General features: G+C 44.2%; 2 protein-coding genes across 5 annotated transcripts in view; one reads left to right on the plus strand and one right to left on the minus strand.

Moving 5' to 3' along the window:
• The window catches only part of dennd4c (DENN/MADD domain containing 4C), an 80,472-nt gene extending 66,160 nt beyond the window's left edge, over positions 1–14,312 (minus strand). For 3 of the 4 annotated variants that reach the window (XM_079491676.1, XM_079491677.1, XM_079491674.1), the window contains exon 1: positions 14,036–14,312. The gene's annotated coding sequence lies outside the window, so the exon portion shown is untranslated. The remainder of the gene's footprint in view (positions 1–14,035) is intronic. The other variant, XM_079491675.1, reaches the window with a different exon arrangement.
• Positions 14,313–16,514: 2,202 nt separating this feature from the next.
• LOC306913660 (general transcription factor IIF subunit 1-like) lies at positions 16,515–18,035 on the plus strand (the record flags this gene model as incomplete). The annotated part of the gene is made up of 1 exon (XM_079490449.1): positions 16,515–18,035. One exon carries the CDS (start codon positions 16,515–16,517, stop codon positions 18,033–18,035), a length of 1,521 nt encoding a protein of 506 aa, XP_079346575.1.
• Between the last annotated feature and the right edge of the window lie 568 nt (positions 18,036–18,603).

Genomic DNA, 18,603 nt, shown 5'->3' on the forward strand with positions numbered 1-18,603 from the left:
CCAGGTCGTACAAACCCCTCCCTTCCCTTTTTCGAAAACCTGTTCCTGTGTTGCGCCAAACGAGCCCCAACGATCGGGTGTCACACGCCCTTTGTTTGGACGCCACTCGGGGAGTACGGTCACCGTGGTAATGAGCGTGGTGGTGGTGGGGGGGTGCAGGGGGGAGGGTACTGTGAGGCTACAGTGACAGACAGACAGACTATTCTAGCTGGAAGGTTTGACTTGTCATGCTCCCTCAGTGCGAACGTGTACTCAAATGATGCACTCTTGTCTGTCTGTCTGTCTGTCTGTCTGTCTTTCCATTCTGAATGTTAATACAGTACCACCTCAGCACCTCTATGCTTACTGCTTGCTTCACTTTTATAAAAGACCCAGTCAGGAAAATATTTCTTAACCCATCACAGATGAAAACTAGAACTGCACTCTGTCAAGTGCCTACTTGCGTGTAAGCAGAGCGCGCAAGTACTGTCGACCGCTACGAACTTTCAAATCTCAGCCTCTCTGTGAAATATTGGTTTCAATATTGAATTATTAGGTTTAACTATGTGCTACGTACCTAGTCATTGGAGGTAAAAAAAATAAGAAGTATGGTAAAAGCTTCTATCTATAAAATAAATAGTCCCATCGGTTTAGAAGTGTCCAGGATCCACTTGTAGTTTCTCAAAGAAAAATAAAACATGGATATCAGTTGAAAAAATATATATAGTATAATATTATTATTATTATTTTAAACCTTCAATTTTAAACCTTGAATAACCTTGCTTTAATTGTACTTAATTTTGGATTATAGTGATATCAATACTAAATCATGGTCTGAGTAATAGGTGTCTCTAACTCCTTACGTCATACGCAGCCACGGCATAAAACGATCCAAGTAACCACAGTATACTACTTTCCAACTTACAAATACACAACTTACATATACATACATGTATATATGTAATCTGAAACCAATGCCATATCAAGCACAAATTAATCATTACATGAAGATATGTAGTATGTACCAATGCCAGGGTATAACTAGCTCTCAATGGTGACGTAATAAAGATATGTTTCAGTGTCGGGTGGATTAAAGGAAATGCCTCTATGTATACATGTATGTAATCTGACACCAATGCCATATCAAGCACAAATTAATCATTACGTCATACGCTGCCACGGGACATACGCATCAGAGCACCGGACAAACAACATTACTTGCACGCTCTGCTTGCGCAAGTAATAATATGGGTCTGTTTCACTCCAGTGTTTACAAAAAAACTCTATGAAATCTCCAAAATACTGGCCCTTCAAATGAGCTGAGTCAGTCACCTGGAGAATAACAACGTGGTAATCAAACCTAATATTGTACCCATTCTGCTTACATCTACTTTATCCCATTTTGGGGCGGGAACCCCTTTTGTTGTTTTAAACATTGTTATAATTTAGCTATTGAAAAATAGCAGATTTTTTGAAAAATCGTAAAAATGTGGCGCAAATCTTTGAATATATATTCTTTCAAAGTGAATGTTTTTTAACTCGGGTCTAAAATCGGTTAAATCCCTGAGTGGACCTTTAATGTGGCCCATAGTACCAATAGGCTAATAATCTAGAAAACTTTTATACTGCAGAGAAACATACAGTTTGGCTATTTGAACAGGCAAGAGCATTCCTTCGCTTCCTCACTCCTAAGCTATATTTCCCCTCGATCCATCTGGTCAACCTTAGCTATGAAACAAGGGCAGGCCTCTGATTCGCCTGAGCACTGCCGAGTTTCGTTTTGTTGGCTGTGTCGCTGGTCTCAACTTGTATGCTGTCCAAAGGCCGGCTTGTGCATGCCAGCCCAACGACACTTCAGGGCAGGAGAGAAGAACTCCTTGGCTGCCATAAATAAAACTCGGGAGGTCCTTGATCCTAATAGGCGTGTGGGCCAGAAGAACTGCTGTTTATTCACTCTCCCGCCTCATCTGACACTAATAAACAGTCACCTGGCTAGCCTGTTCGTCTCCGAGAGATCCCAAATTCAATTCGAAAGAAAGCTCAGCGAGCTAGGCAGAGTGGGACAGAGAGAGAGAGAGAGAGAGAGAGAGAGAGAGAATGAGAGAGAGACAGAGAGAGAAGCAGAGACTCCCCATTTAACTATACAGAGTGCTGTGCAACACCCCTCTTAACTCTGTCCCCCATAGTCTACCCCTCAGTGATCTCATCCCCTTTCACACAAAAGAGCCTGGATGCTGGCTCCAGTGCGGAGCATGTGTGTGCGCGTGTGCGTGTGTGTGTGTGTGTGCGCGTGCGTGTGTGTGTGTTGAAAGAAAAATAATGAGATAGGGGGAGAGTGAGACAGTAAGTGAGAATGAGTTTGCCGGTGCGGAGCGTGTGTGTGTGTGTGTGTGTGTGCGCGCGAACGAGAGGAGACAGTGCTGTGTCTGTTGTTCAATGAACCTGACTCTACACGAAGATGACAATTTACAATTACAATGTAAGCATTTAGCAGACGCTCTTAACCCAGAGCGATTTTACAGTAAGCAAGAACAAAAGAAATACATCAAATACATAAAAATAGTCATCATGAATCATACGTAAGCTAAAGAACCTAACAGTGGAATATCTAAATAATGATGCGTATACACTATCTGTGCTATAACAGCTGCCCCCCCCCTCCTTTCCCAGTCTGGTCTGGTCTGGTCCCACAGTTGGGGTGACAAATGCAAAAATCCCCATGCTGAATTTCACATTGGAGAAGGGACAGGACAGACAGGCTTTTCTAGGCCTAATTGTAGACACACGCCACGTCTTGGGCACACCATGGAATAATTCCTAGGACGTCTGGAGACGTCTTGGGCACAAATTGGGTGTTATATAATGTATATTACCGTCAGATATCCAAATATGGTGCGAGCGCAACATACTTTTCTCTTTGTTTTCCTTTTCTCGTTGGATATATTGCATCATATGTTACTAAATAATACCCAGGACAAAATGGCATTGTCTTACTTTTATTGTATTGTATTTATTGTATTGTTTTCTTATTGTATTGACTTTGTCTTGTTTTTGTTTCATTTGTTTTTTTGTATGTCTGATTCTTGTAATTACATTTCCGTTCATCTCTGATTTTTGTAAAATTTGAAAACGTAATAAACATTGAGTCATAAAAAAAGGAATTCACCCTTTGTCAGCCTTCTGATTGGTCCCTGACTGACTAACCAGCAGGCTCTTTCTGCCTTGTTCCGCCCTGGTTCCACCTTGTTTATGTTGAATTTGTAAAAACATAATTTTTGGAAAAAACTAAAAACAAACATGATATGCCCAGTCACCATGCTGCACCTGTGATGTTCCTTTTTACTGACACCAAGTTTAAAATAAGAATTGAGTGTACATATAATCACTATTGTCAGCAACAGAATGTGGAGGGGTGTTGTCCATTGGGGTTTTTCTTTTTTGACTGCTAGTTGTTTTGTTTTTTTGTTTGTTTTTCTTGTCCCTTTCTTTTGTGTAAGTCATGTGTATTTTGTATGCTTTATTGTAAAATCATTAAAAAACTTTGATGACAAAAGAATTGAGTGCACAGAATAGCAATATGAAGCAACTGAAAAACACGTTATTTCAATGGTAGTGGATGGAGAGAGAGGATTTTTGTCCAAACACGAAAAGGCAACCAATGGGTGCGAAGAGGGGCACAACCATGGGTGGGACAAGACAAAGGGTGAATTGGACCACTCTGTCATATTTGCATGACACTTCCCTCTGAGCACTTGACTTAGTGCCTCTGAGATAAATGTGCAATTATTTCAAAATTACACTTCGTAGCTGAAGGGCACTAAAAGAGCCATTTCTACTTTCACAAGTCAAGAGGAATGATGGATAACCACTATGGACATTAAAACTGATGGAGTGTCTATCAGGGAGTTTGGTATCATCCTTATCCATATCCATTCATAATACTGAACCATAAAACAATGACATTGATGTTACAAAGAAAACTCCCATCAAACCTGTTAAACCAAGCTCAACAGAAGGTAGGTCACCCAGCGGTATTGCAGCTGACTTCCGTCTCAAACAGACATACATGGGGTATAGTGACACGCACGCACGCACGCATGCACGCACAAGGTTAAGCACCGCTCAAAAATAAAATAAAAATCATCCTCTTGTCCAAAACAACAACAAAAACCTGACTGGTAAATTTGGGTGTTTCAGCAGCCAGGCAGCCATTGTAGACAAAAAGAAGGGAGGGTTACTGCTATCAGTACCTTGCCTTCCTTCGGCTATGGAGTAGCAGTTCAAACACAGGACTGGCATGTGGTTCAAGTGCCTCCTCATTCACATGGCCATCAGGGTCCTTGACTGGCACAGTGACCCCCTGTGCCACCTGTCATCACAGTGTGGTGTGTCTGACGGTGTAGGCCAGGCCAAGTGTGAGAGTGGCAGCAACGTGGCTGTCGAGTGGGAAACCTAGTCCTTTTACGAGGCGATAACCACAGGAAAAGCGAGCATGATCATTCTGAGGTGGAACATGGGGATTGGAGTAGCTGGGGTGAAACTAGGTTAGACGCCGTCTGATTGGATTCATATGGTGCAGGCTGTGTGTGTCTGTCTGTGTGTGTCTGTCTGTGTGTGTCTGTGTGTGTGTCTGTGTCTGTGTCTGTGTCTGTGTGTGTGTGGGTTTTTAAACTGGTTGGGTTTTCAAACTGTGGTTAGCAATAACGTTGCTCTGCTAATTCATCTGAACAGCGTGTTGAGGGAAATCAAACTGTCCTTCCTTGGCATAGGTAGGTTACTGCTAACCATGTCAGTGACATCATCTTTCAGTTGACAATGTGGAAAATCATTAAAGGAAAGGGAGAAAGTATTTAGAAAGTAGTAGAAAATAAAAACAAACAACTGGCCTTTGCGTTATAATTTGCATTGTGGATGCAAATGCAGCAGGATGAGAGATAACATAATGTTGAAAATCCCACTCCTCAAACATAATTGCACTGGAAGTATGCAGAGGCACAGTCATTTACCTTAACATAAGCCTGTCTGCATTATCATAATCAGTGTTTTATACAGTTACAACAGAATCCATTACAACACTCTACACATAAACTTATTTTACTTTGACCATGACGATGACACAGTACGTCAAGCTAGCCTGGCTAATAAGCCAGACTAATATCACACAACACTGTCGCGGTATATTAGTCTGGGCTGGCTCCACTTGGATTTCATTTCCCGGGGGGCGGGTTCAAACATTTTCTCTTTGACGCAATTGGTCAGAGATACTGTCAGTCAAAGGTCTCAAGCATTGAACGTCACTGTACCAAAGCCCGCCCATATTGCATACCGTGTCCCGATTGGTCCGACCTGTTCTCGGTTGTAGGAAAGAGGCGTGCTACTGAGCCTCGCCAGACCGTAATCCGCTGGTAGGCAATTTTGTTTTGCCAACGGCTGATTCGGTCTGGTTTATTAACCAGGCTAACGTCAAGCCACCATCTGCTCAATAATGAGGCAATGAGCAGATCCTGTTTCCGTTTAGGATCCATCAGTCATCAGGTTGACAAAGTCAATTCAGCCCGACAGTCAGCCTGAACTTTCATTTCGTTTCACTTCATTATTCAGACTGAAAGCCCTCCCCACGACAACAAGACAACAACAGCTTCTTTGCCAAAGCGTCAGTCTCCGGCGATTGGTTCACACCAACCAATCAAAATAGTAGGAAAGCAGATGACATCGTTGTCAATCATGTGGCTATGGCTAACCTGGTTGCTAACCAAACAAAACACAGTCAACGAGCGCTACTAGCGTGTAAACAAATACTGTAAAATAGCTCGAACCAGTGCTGGTTATTTAGTTAGGACCCACGACAGTGGTGTTCGATACGAACTTAACCGGGATGTGGAAACCTCCAATGACAAGCTCTATAATTTGCTTGACCAGATATTCCGTCCTATCCAACTGACTCAGGCCAAAGATATTAGAAGATATTCTGCCCCCTTAAGTCTCTGACTGTAATCCTTTTATACTTTTTAGTTATATGTGTGTCATAATGACAATGCTATCCAATCGCATAAGACGATGACACACGTGTACATCCCTATATGGGGTTCCCACATCAATCCGATGTCAGCATTGGATATTTCCATTATCTCCACATATGGGCCATAAATCATCATCATATGTGGAGATCCAAGTGACAGCCTTTTATCCCCATATATGGAGATCCATTTGAGAGCCTTCGCAACAAATACGGTAAAATATGTCGGATGGTGATGTTTCTAAAACCTGTCGTTTCTGTAAAGAAACTATTTATCATAGGGGGATTTAATAGCCAGCTCGGTACGGTAGCGAGTTACCACAGTGGGGGCCGCCATGTTTGTCGCTTGATGTCATCGAGTGGCGGCGGTGATGGCTAATCAGCTACTGCGAGCATTTATTCGACCGAAACAACACCGCCCCCATAGTCACTAGAACATAATTTTTGAGTGGTGCAACCACTCCAAGGAACAGCAATGACCGTGTTAACCTATGTATGTGACTATGAGTACCAGTAGGGGCTGTGTGGCGCTGTTGTGGGCGGGGGGGGCAGGGGGAGAGGGGAGTTGCACCACTCAGTTCACACGGGTGTGATTTTTTTTAATGAGCGTGGCTAGCAATTCATGGCTGGAGCCAGGCTAAAGTCAATTGGGAAAACACATTAATTGAAGGGTTATTTAAAAATTAGGGCCACATGGCTCAGCATGGCTTACTAGTTTGTTACACAACCTTTTTTTTTTTTTAGTGAAAGGAATTTATTTGGCTTTCAACCAAAAACTGTGTTTCCTTAGTCTGGACACAGGCTGTTATGGTGGGTTTAATTGTACCGGTCAAAGCCAATGATCAAACTGTGTGCCAACAAAACAGGATGTGTTATTCTTTATAATAGTGTTCTTCAAAAAGGGGAAGCAGGAGAGGGTCAGATGATAATTATTAACAAAATGACACCTGTTCTTGCGCGCTGACAAAGACCACACCACACGTAATGCTTTTGTCCTGTGTGTGATAAGCTTATACCAACAACCTTCTCCTCCATGGCATGACTCGGATAATGCCAGAAAATCAACAGTAAACACAGTGGTTATCTCAAAACTTGTTTAATTAGCCTACATTATAATAATCCCCACCAGAAATTAATTCTGTGCTATACTGATACACAACATGTCACATCCCAAGAACGCCTTAACTAAGCAAACTGAAACAGCACATGTCCATATGAAATAAAAAGCTGTGCGTGCGCGCACACACGCGCATGCGCGCACACACGCGCATGCGCATGCACACACACACACACACACACACACACACACACGCGCCTCCTGGCTCATTTCCATTCCGTCTGCTCCTCTTTACATTGCACTTCAGAGGAGCCTGAGCATGTCGCAGCTCCTTGAGGCACTTGTTATAGGGAGATAACATCTTAAGTGAGAGGCTGACTGAATCTTTTTTTTTCCTTTTCTCTTTTTCTCCCCAATTTAGTGGTTATGCCAGTTGATAATGATATCTAACCACACACACATGTCTGTGTTGTTGTCACTGCTGTTGTATCCAAACCGACTCGCCAGCCAGTGAGGAGCCACCACCGGGAGGACGTAGAGCCTTCGTCCTACACCTCCCGCCCAGAGGACTATTATGTCGTGCAGTGACAAATATCAGCCTCATGACAGAGAGCGAAGTTCAATGATGTTAAAAAATCACACCCGTGTGAACTGAGTGGTGTAAGGTCTTATATAGCCTGATCAGCTCTGATCTGACGTAATGTCTGACGTAATGAAATCACACCCGTGTGAACTGGGTGACCGTAGCAACCATGCTCATTTTCTTTGGTACGGACAGACAGACAGACACGTAAACTAACAAAGCCAGTCGTAGGAGTGGTGTAACGAATAATAATAATAACAAAAACATGGATAAAATAAAACACTCTTGTGTGAAGTGAGGGGCGCTCTCCACTCTTCATACATCATATTCCGTGCTCAGCCAATCAAATCATCACAAATGTCATTCCGGCCAATCACTTTTGGTGTCTTCACTTTTCTGGCCTCACTTTTATCCTCAATATGTACTTCGCTCAGCCAATCAAATCATCGCTATGGGGTGATCAATGTTTGTGTTCACGCAACCCCTCAAAGCTGGGCATAGGAGGGGCTTGCGCCAGGTGTGATCATGAGTAGTAACACACTTTCAAAAGACTGGGTCAGTGGGTGCCGGGAATTGGATGGATTTCACAATGTATGCAGCAGAGACTAACAAAGCTTTTTTTTATGCAACAGGAATCAGTCCCGTCGTTGGCAACAACGGAAACCCTTCAACAGAAATCCAGATTTATCTGTTAATTTAATTCCCAACCTCGGGTCCTAACCTTCCGCGTTATGCGCTTGATGTTCTGCCTGAACAGCCAGCAGCAGACATGCTTTCCTTAAGGCCTGGTAAACAGCCACGGTGTTGAGAGAGGGAGGAAGAGAGAGAGAGAGAGAGAGCGAGAGAGAAAAGGTTGTGAGAAAGAAAGCAGTTAATAGGTCTATGCCGCATTATGAATATGGTCAAATTATTGTCTCCGTCTCAAAACAAAACAAATCGGCCTCCGTAAAGATCCCTATATTCTTAATAACTGCAGCAGGAGGACACGTAACAGTGAAGGGGTGAGGCTAGAAGCCCGACGTCACAAGACTGGCTCCCTCCCTGAAGCGTGACGGCCCGACAGACAGGGAGCATTCTTTCCACTCTGCAAACTCACTGCCCTCGCTTAACTAGCCGCCGAGTCCAGAGCAGACGATTGTGACCTGGTTGAACACCACGGGAAAGGTCTTAAAGGTTAAAAGCATATGGTTTTATCGGTTTCTTGTATTGCATTCATCGAATAATCGAGACGTTCGTTTCGTCCGTCAATAAATCGACTATCATATACATGGAACATTGATTATACGTCATTTTATACTTCGCCGCACGACGGTGTCGTGCTAAAAAAGTTCTGTACAAGTTCTGTAAAACGCACCGCAATGTGGAATATTAAATTGGTCATTTTTTCTAAATATCAGTTTCAATGTGTGTTCAGTTAATTGCCCAGACCTATGCAGGATTGAAATGATTGACGGCCAAGCTACACCAAGCCCGCGTGCACGTAATACGGATATGCGAGCACCGCATACGCAGACTTTAAAATAGGACTGGATCTAAAAGTGTGTGCGTGTGTAAAGCCTGGTGTAGCTCGGCCATAGGTAAAGCACAGTGGTCAAGTCAAGTGTGTTGGGCAGCCTCCTCTCAGCGGTTGGAGCACACACACACACACACACACCACGCTCTTGTAACCTTATAGGCCTCAAGTTCAACTCATGACCTTTACTGCATGTCATCCCTGATGTCTGTCGCTCTCTCTCGCTCTATCTATTCTATATCTATAAATGCACCAAGTCTCTGTGTGTACACGTACGTACGCCGCCTGTAATCCACGTAACTCGAGAACCGTTCTTCGAATTCGACACACATAACACACCACCGCAGGGAGTGCAGTGCCCTGTGTCGAGTCAGTCGGACCCACGGTTGTCCAGAACCGCCACAAAAGGCCTCTGTCCGGGATCTGGACAGGGCCCCTGCCCATGCTCCATATGTGGAGCTGGACTCACTGTTCTGACATCACAACACTCCATATTTGGGCATGCCTCACACAGAACTCCATATGAATAACAGGACACAGAGAGACAGATACAGAAATCTCCATATATGGGCATGAAAGGGACACATACAGATGGGTGGAACGGGTACTCTGACACAACGGGTATTGCATAGACGGGTTGGGCATGGAACTTCCATTGTTACCGACTCGGTGCTCTACAGCCGGGCAACGGTCTAGTATATCTAACTATAAATGTGCCACGTGTCTGTCTGTCTGTCTGTCTGTCTGTGTGTACGGATGTAATGCACGTAACTCGAGAACCACACGCGTGCCACTCCCCCGCAGGGAGTGCAGTGCCCGGTATCGAGTCGTTCGGACCCATGGTTGTCCAGAACAACCACAAAAGGCTCTGCCAGTGGGCCTAATGAGCACAAGTCCTCACCTGTGCAATTTCCAGCATCTGCCTCAGCCAATTGATTGCCTTGGCAACCCCACACCTGCCAATTGATTACTTAACCAGTACACTCGTCAGCCACAGAGGTCTCCATGTGGGACACAGACAGACAGTTAAAACGGGTGCTATGACGACGGGTATTATTAGGTTCCGAAGTTGCATCGTTCTCAAGTAGGCCGGTGGCCGACGTGCACATACAGGTCTAGTGTAAATGCACCATATCTCTGTACGGCGTCATTGTGATAATTTAGAAACATTTTTAATGTGAATCAGTGAACGTGAAAGTGTTTAAGTGTTTTATAAATGTACTAACAAGTAGTATAACAAGAGCGTGACTAAATCATAACTAGATTGGATCCATTGGCACACAGGTTCTTTTTTTAGGACATCCGAGAGTTTCACATTCCACTTGATAGCGATTAGCAACGATATCCAAATACACCTGAGGATATCTAAATGCAGAGTTGTTCGTTTTGTTAGGGCCCTATTGTAATCAGTGCTAAACCCCTTTATCCCTAAAGTTCTTTGCCTTTTTAAACTATTTTGAAAAACATTCAAATTGTTCAACTAGCCGATCTACACGCTGTGAGCCTGTAGATCGGCTATTTGAACTAGTGATGCACCGAATATTCGGCCGCAGAAAATATTCGGCCGAAAAAATATATTTTCGGCCTATTCTGTTTCGGCCCGAATAGGCAGAAAAAAATATCACCGAATAGTCAAAACACGGGGTTACCTATACATAACCTTGTATAGGTTATGTATAGGTACCTATACATAACCTTTTTTTTTGCCATAATCAGGTAGCTTTAAGGTAATGCAATGGTAGGCCAAAAAAATGAAGAAAAAAAAAGAGAAAAAAAAGATATATATAATATTAATCATATTCGGCTATTCGGTATTCTGTTTTCGGCCAACTGTTTCCTATATTCGGTTTCGGCCAGGAATTTCCCCTTCAGTGCATCGCTAATTTGAACAAAAATGGTTTTCAAGATCGACTTTAAAACTATGACGAAAAATGTTTGCCGACTACCTTTTTTCACTGACGGAAACTAAATGGAAACTAAATGAACACTAAGCTATGATGACTAAATATATTGACAATTTCGTCAACAAATAAAAACTAAACTAAAATGTTAGGATGGAACTAGTGGACAAGAGATCCAGTATAAGTCATTTTACACTTGGTTGCATGCTGAAAATAGCAGATCTACAAGCTCATAATGTGACACGACATGTTGTGAGCTTGTAGATCGGCTATTTTCAGCAAGTGTAAAATCAGTCATTACGACTGCATTCAGGCCCGCCAAAACACATTTTAGTCGACTAAATCAAATCGACTAAAATGTGACTAAAACTAAATGAAAACTATTCAACAAACTATGACTGTCTAAAACTATAATCAAAATTTGCTGTCAAAATCAACACTGCCTTCAGGGCTGATGTGAATATAAAAAAAACAGACATAGGAGACGTGCTCCACTCTGGCACACACACACACACTCTGTATGTTCCTAATGGCCAGTTCCGCCAAGAGATGGACACTTCGTGTTTGTGGGAAATGCCCTTCCTATACAGTCCCTCTGTGTGAATTATTGGGCCTTTTCTCAGAAACACCCATAATACTATGTGACTTTCTCCTAGGCAACCTGTGCAGAGTCCTTCAAAACGCCTGTTGTTGCTCCTCCTCCCTTGGCCAATCCACTTCCTTATTTCCAGGGTCACCTGATGAGAAACCTCCGGAGACTGCTGCTGGTGGTGGTGACAAAGTGCGAGTTCAATGTACACAAAGGCACAGTGCTGCTGCCGTGACCCACTTTACGCCATGTAGAGTACACACGCCAAGTGGAGGGTTAATCCACTCCACTCCCTTTTTCTCTGACCACGTGAAGGTCAAGACATTTTACTACAGGGCATTTGACACGCTAAGAAGGCAGGTAAAAGACCTGGCTTTTTGCAGTACACTTCTGGCTGTTCATGACGAGTGTCTGATACTCTTATTATTTTCTTAGCGATCATTCTATCGATTAGTGTTTCTTTTGTAGTACATAAAAAAAAATATGAATATGAAGGATTTGATTAACCACTTAAGCATAATTTTGTACTTTGTCACACAATGCATCTTTTTTTTTCTCTCTTTGAAACTTTGCCTCTAAAGCCATGCCCATAATTGGGATGAATTATGAATCGATTATTTTTGTTTTATAATCGATTAACTGTTGCACCGTCACTCGTAACTCACCCCTTTATATCTGTAAGGAAGCTCAGATTGGCCTTGCGCCATCAATGCAAAAAGAAAGAAAAACATACATGCTGGCACAGGCACCACCACAGCGATGCCCTGCATCACAACACTGCGATGGAAAGCTGTATAATGGTGTGAATGAATGGCCCCTGCCCTGCATCCGCTGTCCTTAAAACTACCTGGTGGCTGGCAACCAGTCAAATGCTGAGGCGTAGATATGTGAGCACACTGAACAGCATCTAGTTGGCACTGCAGACACAGTGCGTGCAATGCTATATTACACAGCAGCGGTGGATAAAGTGCTCAAATGTGTTTTACTTAAGTAAAAGTATCGATACTATAATATAGAAATACTCTGTTGCAAGTATAGAAGTCCGGAATTCAAAATATAGCCTACTTAAAGTGCCAAAAGTAAAAGTACTGGCATAGTATTATGCAGAATGCCTCATTTCAAGTTTTAGAATGTGTACAAATATTTGGAAAATAGCAAGGTTCACAATGCATGGCAGCATTGTGAGCTTGTAGATTTGACTATTTTCAAATGGCCGAAATATGTACTATAGGGCTGAAGTGGTTACTGTATGTTTTGTAATAATAATCTACAAATCTACATAGTAACTAAAGTTTTCAAATAAATGTAGTGTGGCATAAAAGTACAATATTTGCCTCAGTCTGAGATGTGGTGGAGAGAGAGAGAGAGACTCTCCACTACATCTCAGACTGAGGCAAACTCCACTGTGGAGTAGAAGTAAAACTACTGGAAATACTCAAGTAAAGTACAAATAACTCAAACCTGTACTTAAGTACAGTACTTAAGTAAATGTACTTAGTTACTTTCCACCACTAGCCGCATCATTCCTGTCCTTCCTATTGTGGGTCATATATAATAAATGCAGACAAGGCACTAGTCAGCAGTAGTCAGTCAGTGAATGAAATGAAAGCCAAGCTACAATCTTTAGCAGTGCAGACACACGGAAGTCAATGATGCAGCCTGCCAAGCCTCCCAGTGTTGCTTGAATTCAAGCGACATGGCAGAAAATACATTATTATTCGCTTATATATATATATATATATGTGTACAAAGTAAGCCTAATAACTAAGCAGGCCTGCATTTTTATTGTATCCATAATTTAGTAAACAACAACACAATTAAGTACCGTAGTATTTGTCTGCACTATAGGCTGCAACAACTGTTTCCCCCTCCGAGTAATATTCTAAAAGGCATGAGAGCAGTATTTGGGGGAAAGGCCAAACATTGCAAGATGTCAACATAATTCAATGGACATAAAGACACCTGTAAATGTTTGAAGCACACAGGAGAGCCGAACCCTTCTTATCAGCACAGGCTAGTCTATGGGCGGGGGAAGTATTATATTCCCCAACTGTTGCATGCAGCCAATAAAATAACTAGGTCACGTTTCTCTCACCAGAAGACCGCGTTTATTGTGACCTTACTTAGTTATAATATAGCATAGTAGATTTCATCCTCGCCATAGTCAACGTATCATTGTAATAGCTCTTATAGTAACACAACAGTAAAACATAATCAGCAAATGTTGCAATAACGCAAAGCAAATGGAAATTTGACTATAATCGGCAGAGTCGAAGATCAAGTCAAACACTTCGATCAAAAGTCAAACAACTTGAGAAAAATCAAGGTATTCGCTGCTGCCCAAGGCATAACAAACTCGATTTTGCTCTCGTCAACAAATTACGAACTAGCGAGCACTTACCAGCTGTTTACACCGCGGCGAGAGCCAATGTTGACATGTATGCAACTTGCTGTTTTTGTCCCCTTGATGATGATATATCCCGTTGCTCTCTATCCAAGAGAATCGAAAATATCAATACAAGCTGGGCAGAACCTTGCAGACATGTGTTCTTCCTCCTCTGATGTTCCCTGGAAACTTTGTTACCCACTTGTTTCTTTTTACACTCTCATCTGAAGTTTCCAGTAGAGACCGACGACGCCATGTTTGTGTGTTTGGAGCCCCGATGCTTTTAGTTCAGTCTTTCTTTCTTGCGTTTTTTTCCCCCAGCCACGGCAGCTTGACTGAGGCAGAATGGGTCCGCCCAGAGCGCGCACACACTCACACACACTCACACACACACACACACACACACACACAGAGACGCTGTTCTTTATTCTCTGACGCCCCCTGGTGGAGGCTGTTCCACAAATCACACACAGGCCTTTAGTCCAGTAAATAAAGTAAAACAAATCCTCTCACGTTGGACAAAATTGGATTATTTTGTTTCTCAACTGATTCTGACAGGACATTAGGTCTACTAGCCAGGATAAAAAATCTGCCCTAATCTGCTCACTGCTAATACCCTAAATGTGCCTTACTCTTTATTCTAGAGTCTCTAGACCGATTTACCGATGGAGACTACCCAGAGTCCTAGACCAAAAAATAATAATAATAATCACACCAACGCGTGAAGTTCCGTGAACTGATCGGTGCTGTGTGCTGTGTGCGTGTGCGTGTGCGTGTGTGTGTGTGTGTGTGTGTGTGTGTGTGTGTTAGGCTGCGCAACAGTGACACTTGTGACCTCGGACGGACCCAGCCAGCCAGGCAGGAACACACACTGCTAGGCAATGGAGTGGCTACACCACTCAAAAATCACACCTGTGTGAAGTGAGGGGCGCTCATCATACATCATCATACATCATAATAATAGTAGGCTACAGCATCTCATTCTGGCCAATGAAAATGTGGAAGTGTATAGCCACTGTATAGTGTATAGACACTGGGTGAAAAAATGGGTTACAAAATCGTGGGATAAATTTAAAAATAAAATGTTTGTTTACGCAATGTTTGTGTTTACACAACTTTCCATTCATTGTCAATGGCTGAATGGCATTTAATGTTTGTGTTAGGACAAAGATTGTTTACACACACACACTAAAAGCTGGACATAGCTAAAAAATCACACCTGTGTGAACTGAGTGGTGCAACTATGTCAGTGACGTCACATACTAACCATAGCAACCATGCTCGTTTTTTTGGTTGCTAACCATAGCAACCATGCTCGTTTTTTTGGTACGAACTAACACGGGTACACGGGTACAAAGCCAGTCGTTGGAGTGGTTTGCACCACTCAAAAATAGATGCCTCATTGGCCGCTGCAGTTCGTTGGAGCCATGTGTGTCGACGGGAGGGCGGAACAAATTAATTTACACTCTGGGGCGGAAGTGCGCCACGTGGAACTACGCCACGCTGCCACTCAAGTGACTACTGGCCAATCCCAGCGCATCTTTTCCGGGATTTGTTCCAGGACCTGAATATCCACTCTGTGATGTACGCAGAAGCTTGGCAAGCTCCCGCTCATGCTTCCGCTATGCCCAAGCCCCAGTATGGCCGGCCAACGTTGAAGCCGTCAAGCCTACTGGTCAAAGCTGGAAGTGCAGGCGGGCCCCTGCATTTAGCACAATGACACCCAGTGCAGCTGGGGTTTAACATTGAGCGCTCGTTTGCACTTTCGCATTTGACCACCAACTGTTGGTGGTCAAATCGGACGTAAAGGTGCTCCAAAACACCACTGAGTAACTTCCATTGAAATGAATAGCAGGGGGCGGGGCTGTCGCTCCCCGTCCGCACTCCATCCTTTATAACTCTACGGGTGTCTACCTTTTTATGTCGTTCGCTCCAATTGGAGCACAACTTTATCGTCACGTGTTGGTTGTGACGTGGTGTCTTGTAAGGTGTGATGTTGCTGTGTTGACAGAAAGGAATCAACGTTTCCGATTGGTGGAGCTCGCTGTAACTATGGTAACGGCGTGATTTAAGCTTGTGCAGGTGGTTACCTAGCAACATAAAATGTTTACCATAATCTCCCTAAAACCATGCATGGCAACCTACCGCATGATGCTGTCTTCCCTGATTGGCCCAACATTGCGTGATGTTTGTGCCGTATACCAATATAAGTGGTCGCACAGTGGAATAGATTCAAACGGTGCATGTTGTAGTTGGTGTGTGGAAACAGCTCAACTTTAAGTTACCTGTCACGTCACAAATTGACAGGTGTATAAAAGAAGTGGGTGAAATTATTTTCTGTACAATCTGCAGTTACATACATTTCTTATACTGTAAATAGAGAAAAGAACTAAAGAAAAAATCATAATAGGATAACTATAAAAAAAAGGAAGTTTTGTCTTTCAATCACGCCTACAGCCGTTTAGCGTGAGCACAGATAAACATCCAGCCATGATGTCAAAGGGGAATGGGTGTATCAGTTCCTCAGCTATGGAATACACTGTGCGGGTCCCCAAGAACAGCACAAAGAAGTATAATATCATGGCGTTCAACATGGGCGACAAAGTCAACTGTTCCACCTGGACACGGGCTCGCATGGAGCGAGACATGAGTGCTCGGCGGATGTACGGCGAAGAGGATAGTAGTGAAGGCGCAGCGGCAAGCGAGTTCGGAAAGAAGCAGCAGTGGCAGGAGTCGCGTCGGAGGAAGTATGGCGTGGTGGCGCGCGAGTTCAAGGCGGAGGACCAGCCCTGGATCCTCAGGGTCAACGGGAAGGCCGGCAAGAAGTTCAAAGGTCAAAAGAAGAGTGGCGTGACGGAGAACACCTGCTACTATATATTCACGCAGCAGTGTCCCGACGGGGCTTTCGAGGCCTTCCCCCTCAACGGCTGGTACAACTTCGCACCGCTGGCCAAACACCGCACGCTCACAGTGGAGGAGGCCGACGAGCAGTGGGGAAGGAGGAACAAGGTGGTGGACCACTTCAACATCATGCTGCAGCGGCGCCTGCGGGAGAAGGGCTGTGGTGACGATGAAGAAGAAGAGGACGAAAAGGCCAACAACAAGAAGAGAGGAGACTTTCTGGACTACCACGGGAGCCTGGATCCAACCTATAGTGACAGTGACAGCGACGGTGGCATGGGAGAAGAGGGCAAGTCCAAGGTGAAGAAAGCGAAGATGGGCAAGGGGAAGGCCAGTAAGAAGAGTAAGGGGAGTGACAACGAGGCCAAGGAAGACAGCGACGACGGAGACTACGAGGGCCTGGAGGTGGACTACATGTCGGACCGGAGCAGTTCAGACGAGGAGCCAGAGAAGGGGAAACCCGATAAAGGAGAGGACGTCCCCAGAGGAATTGATGAGACTTCAGAGAGCGAAGAAGAGAGTGAGGAGGAGCAGAATGAAGAGGAAGGGAAAGAGGAGGAGGAGGAAGAGGAGGGAAAGAAGACTCCGGTCCATGGAGAGAAGAAAGACAATAACGGAGTGTCGGACAGCTCGGACGACAGTGACATCGAAGGATGGGCAGCTTCTGCTCTCTTCCTGGTGAAGAAGCTCCCGCCTCCCAAGCGCAGAGGCAGCGCTCTGACTGCCAGTCGCCCTGGGACATCATCCATGGACTCCGCCGTCACAGCCAGCAAATTGGAGCAAGGCCAGCTTCAGGGTGACACAACGCTCGCCAAAAAGCAAAGGATGGAACCCAACTGTCAAAGTCCTGCTGCCTTCGGTAAGGGCACAGTGCCCCAGCCTGGCAAATCAACCCCTAGCTCCGGTGATACGCAGCTGACGGAGGACGCCGTGCGCCGATACCTGATCCGCAAGCCGATGACCGCCAAAGACCTGCTGAAGAAGTTCCAAACTAAGCGCACAGGCCTAAGCAACGAGCAGACGGTCAACTTTCTAGCACAGATCCTTAAGCGCCTCAACCCTGAGCGCAAGAATGTCAATGACAAAATGCTCTTATACCTCCAAGAATGATATGGGGTAGAGTAGAAAGTAGAAAGTACTGCTCTTGAAGAAACAGTGCAGGCTTGGGTAGCTCGCCAACTGCATTCTGGCATCGTGCGGATGGGATGTAACACCCCTCCCTGTCTTCATATTGGTTGACCCACATGACGCACAAAGTGGGCCGCTGGGCGGAATAATGGGAATAAAAGTGACAATAACAATGTTTATAGCTGTTGTGCAGCAATGGACAGAAAGAAAGTGGAAAAGTGTAGTACTTGACACATTGCGTTCGGTATAGGACAATAGTTTGCTACATGGCCCTCACATATACCCTCACCGCCGTGCCAACCGATATGCCCATATGTTATGGACATATCCCTTTTATGCCCATAATATATGCATATATAATGCCCCTTTTGTGCCACATATGGAGTTGTAGTGACATGAGTGCATGACGTTCATGACCTCCCATTTTATTTCCTAGAAGACCTGGCGGAATCCACCCCATCAGCTGTGGCCTGTGCCCGATATTGGCAGAACGACATCTGAGATTGCTACGGACTCTAAGAAAACGATGATTGTACGAATTATGTGATCC

Source organism: Electrona antarctica, assembly GCF_951216825.1.
Source record: "Electrona antarctica genome assembly, chromosome: 21".
NCBI classification, from domain to species: domain Eukaryota; kingdom Metazoa; phylum Chordata; class Actinopteri; order Myctophiformes; family Myctophidae; genus Electrona; species Electrona antarctica.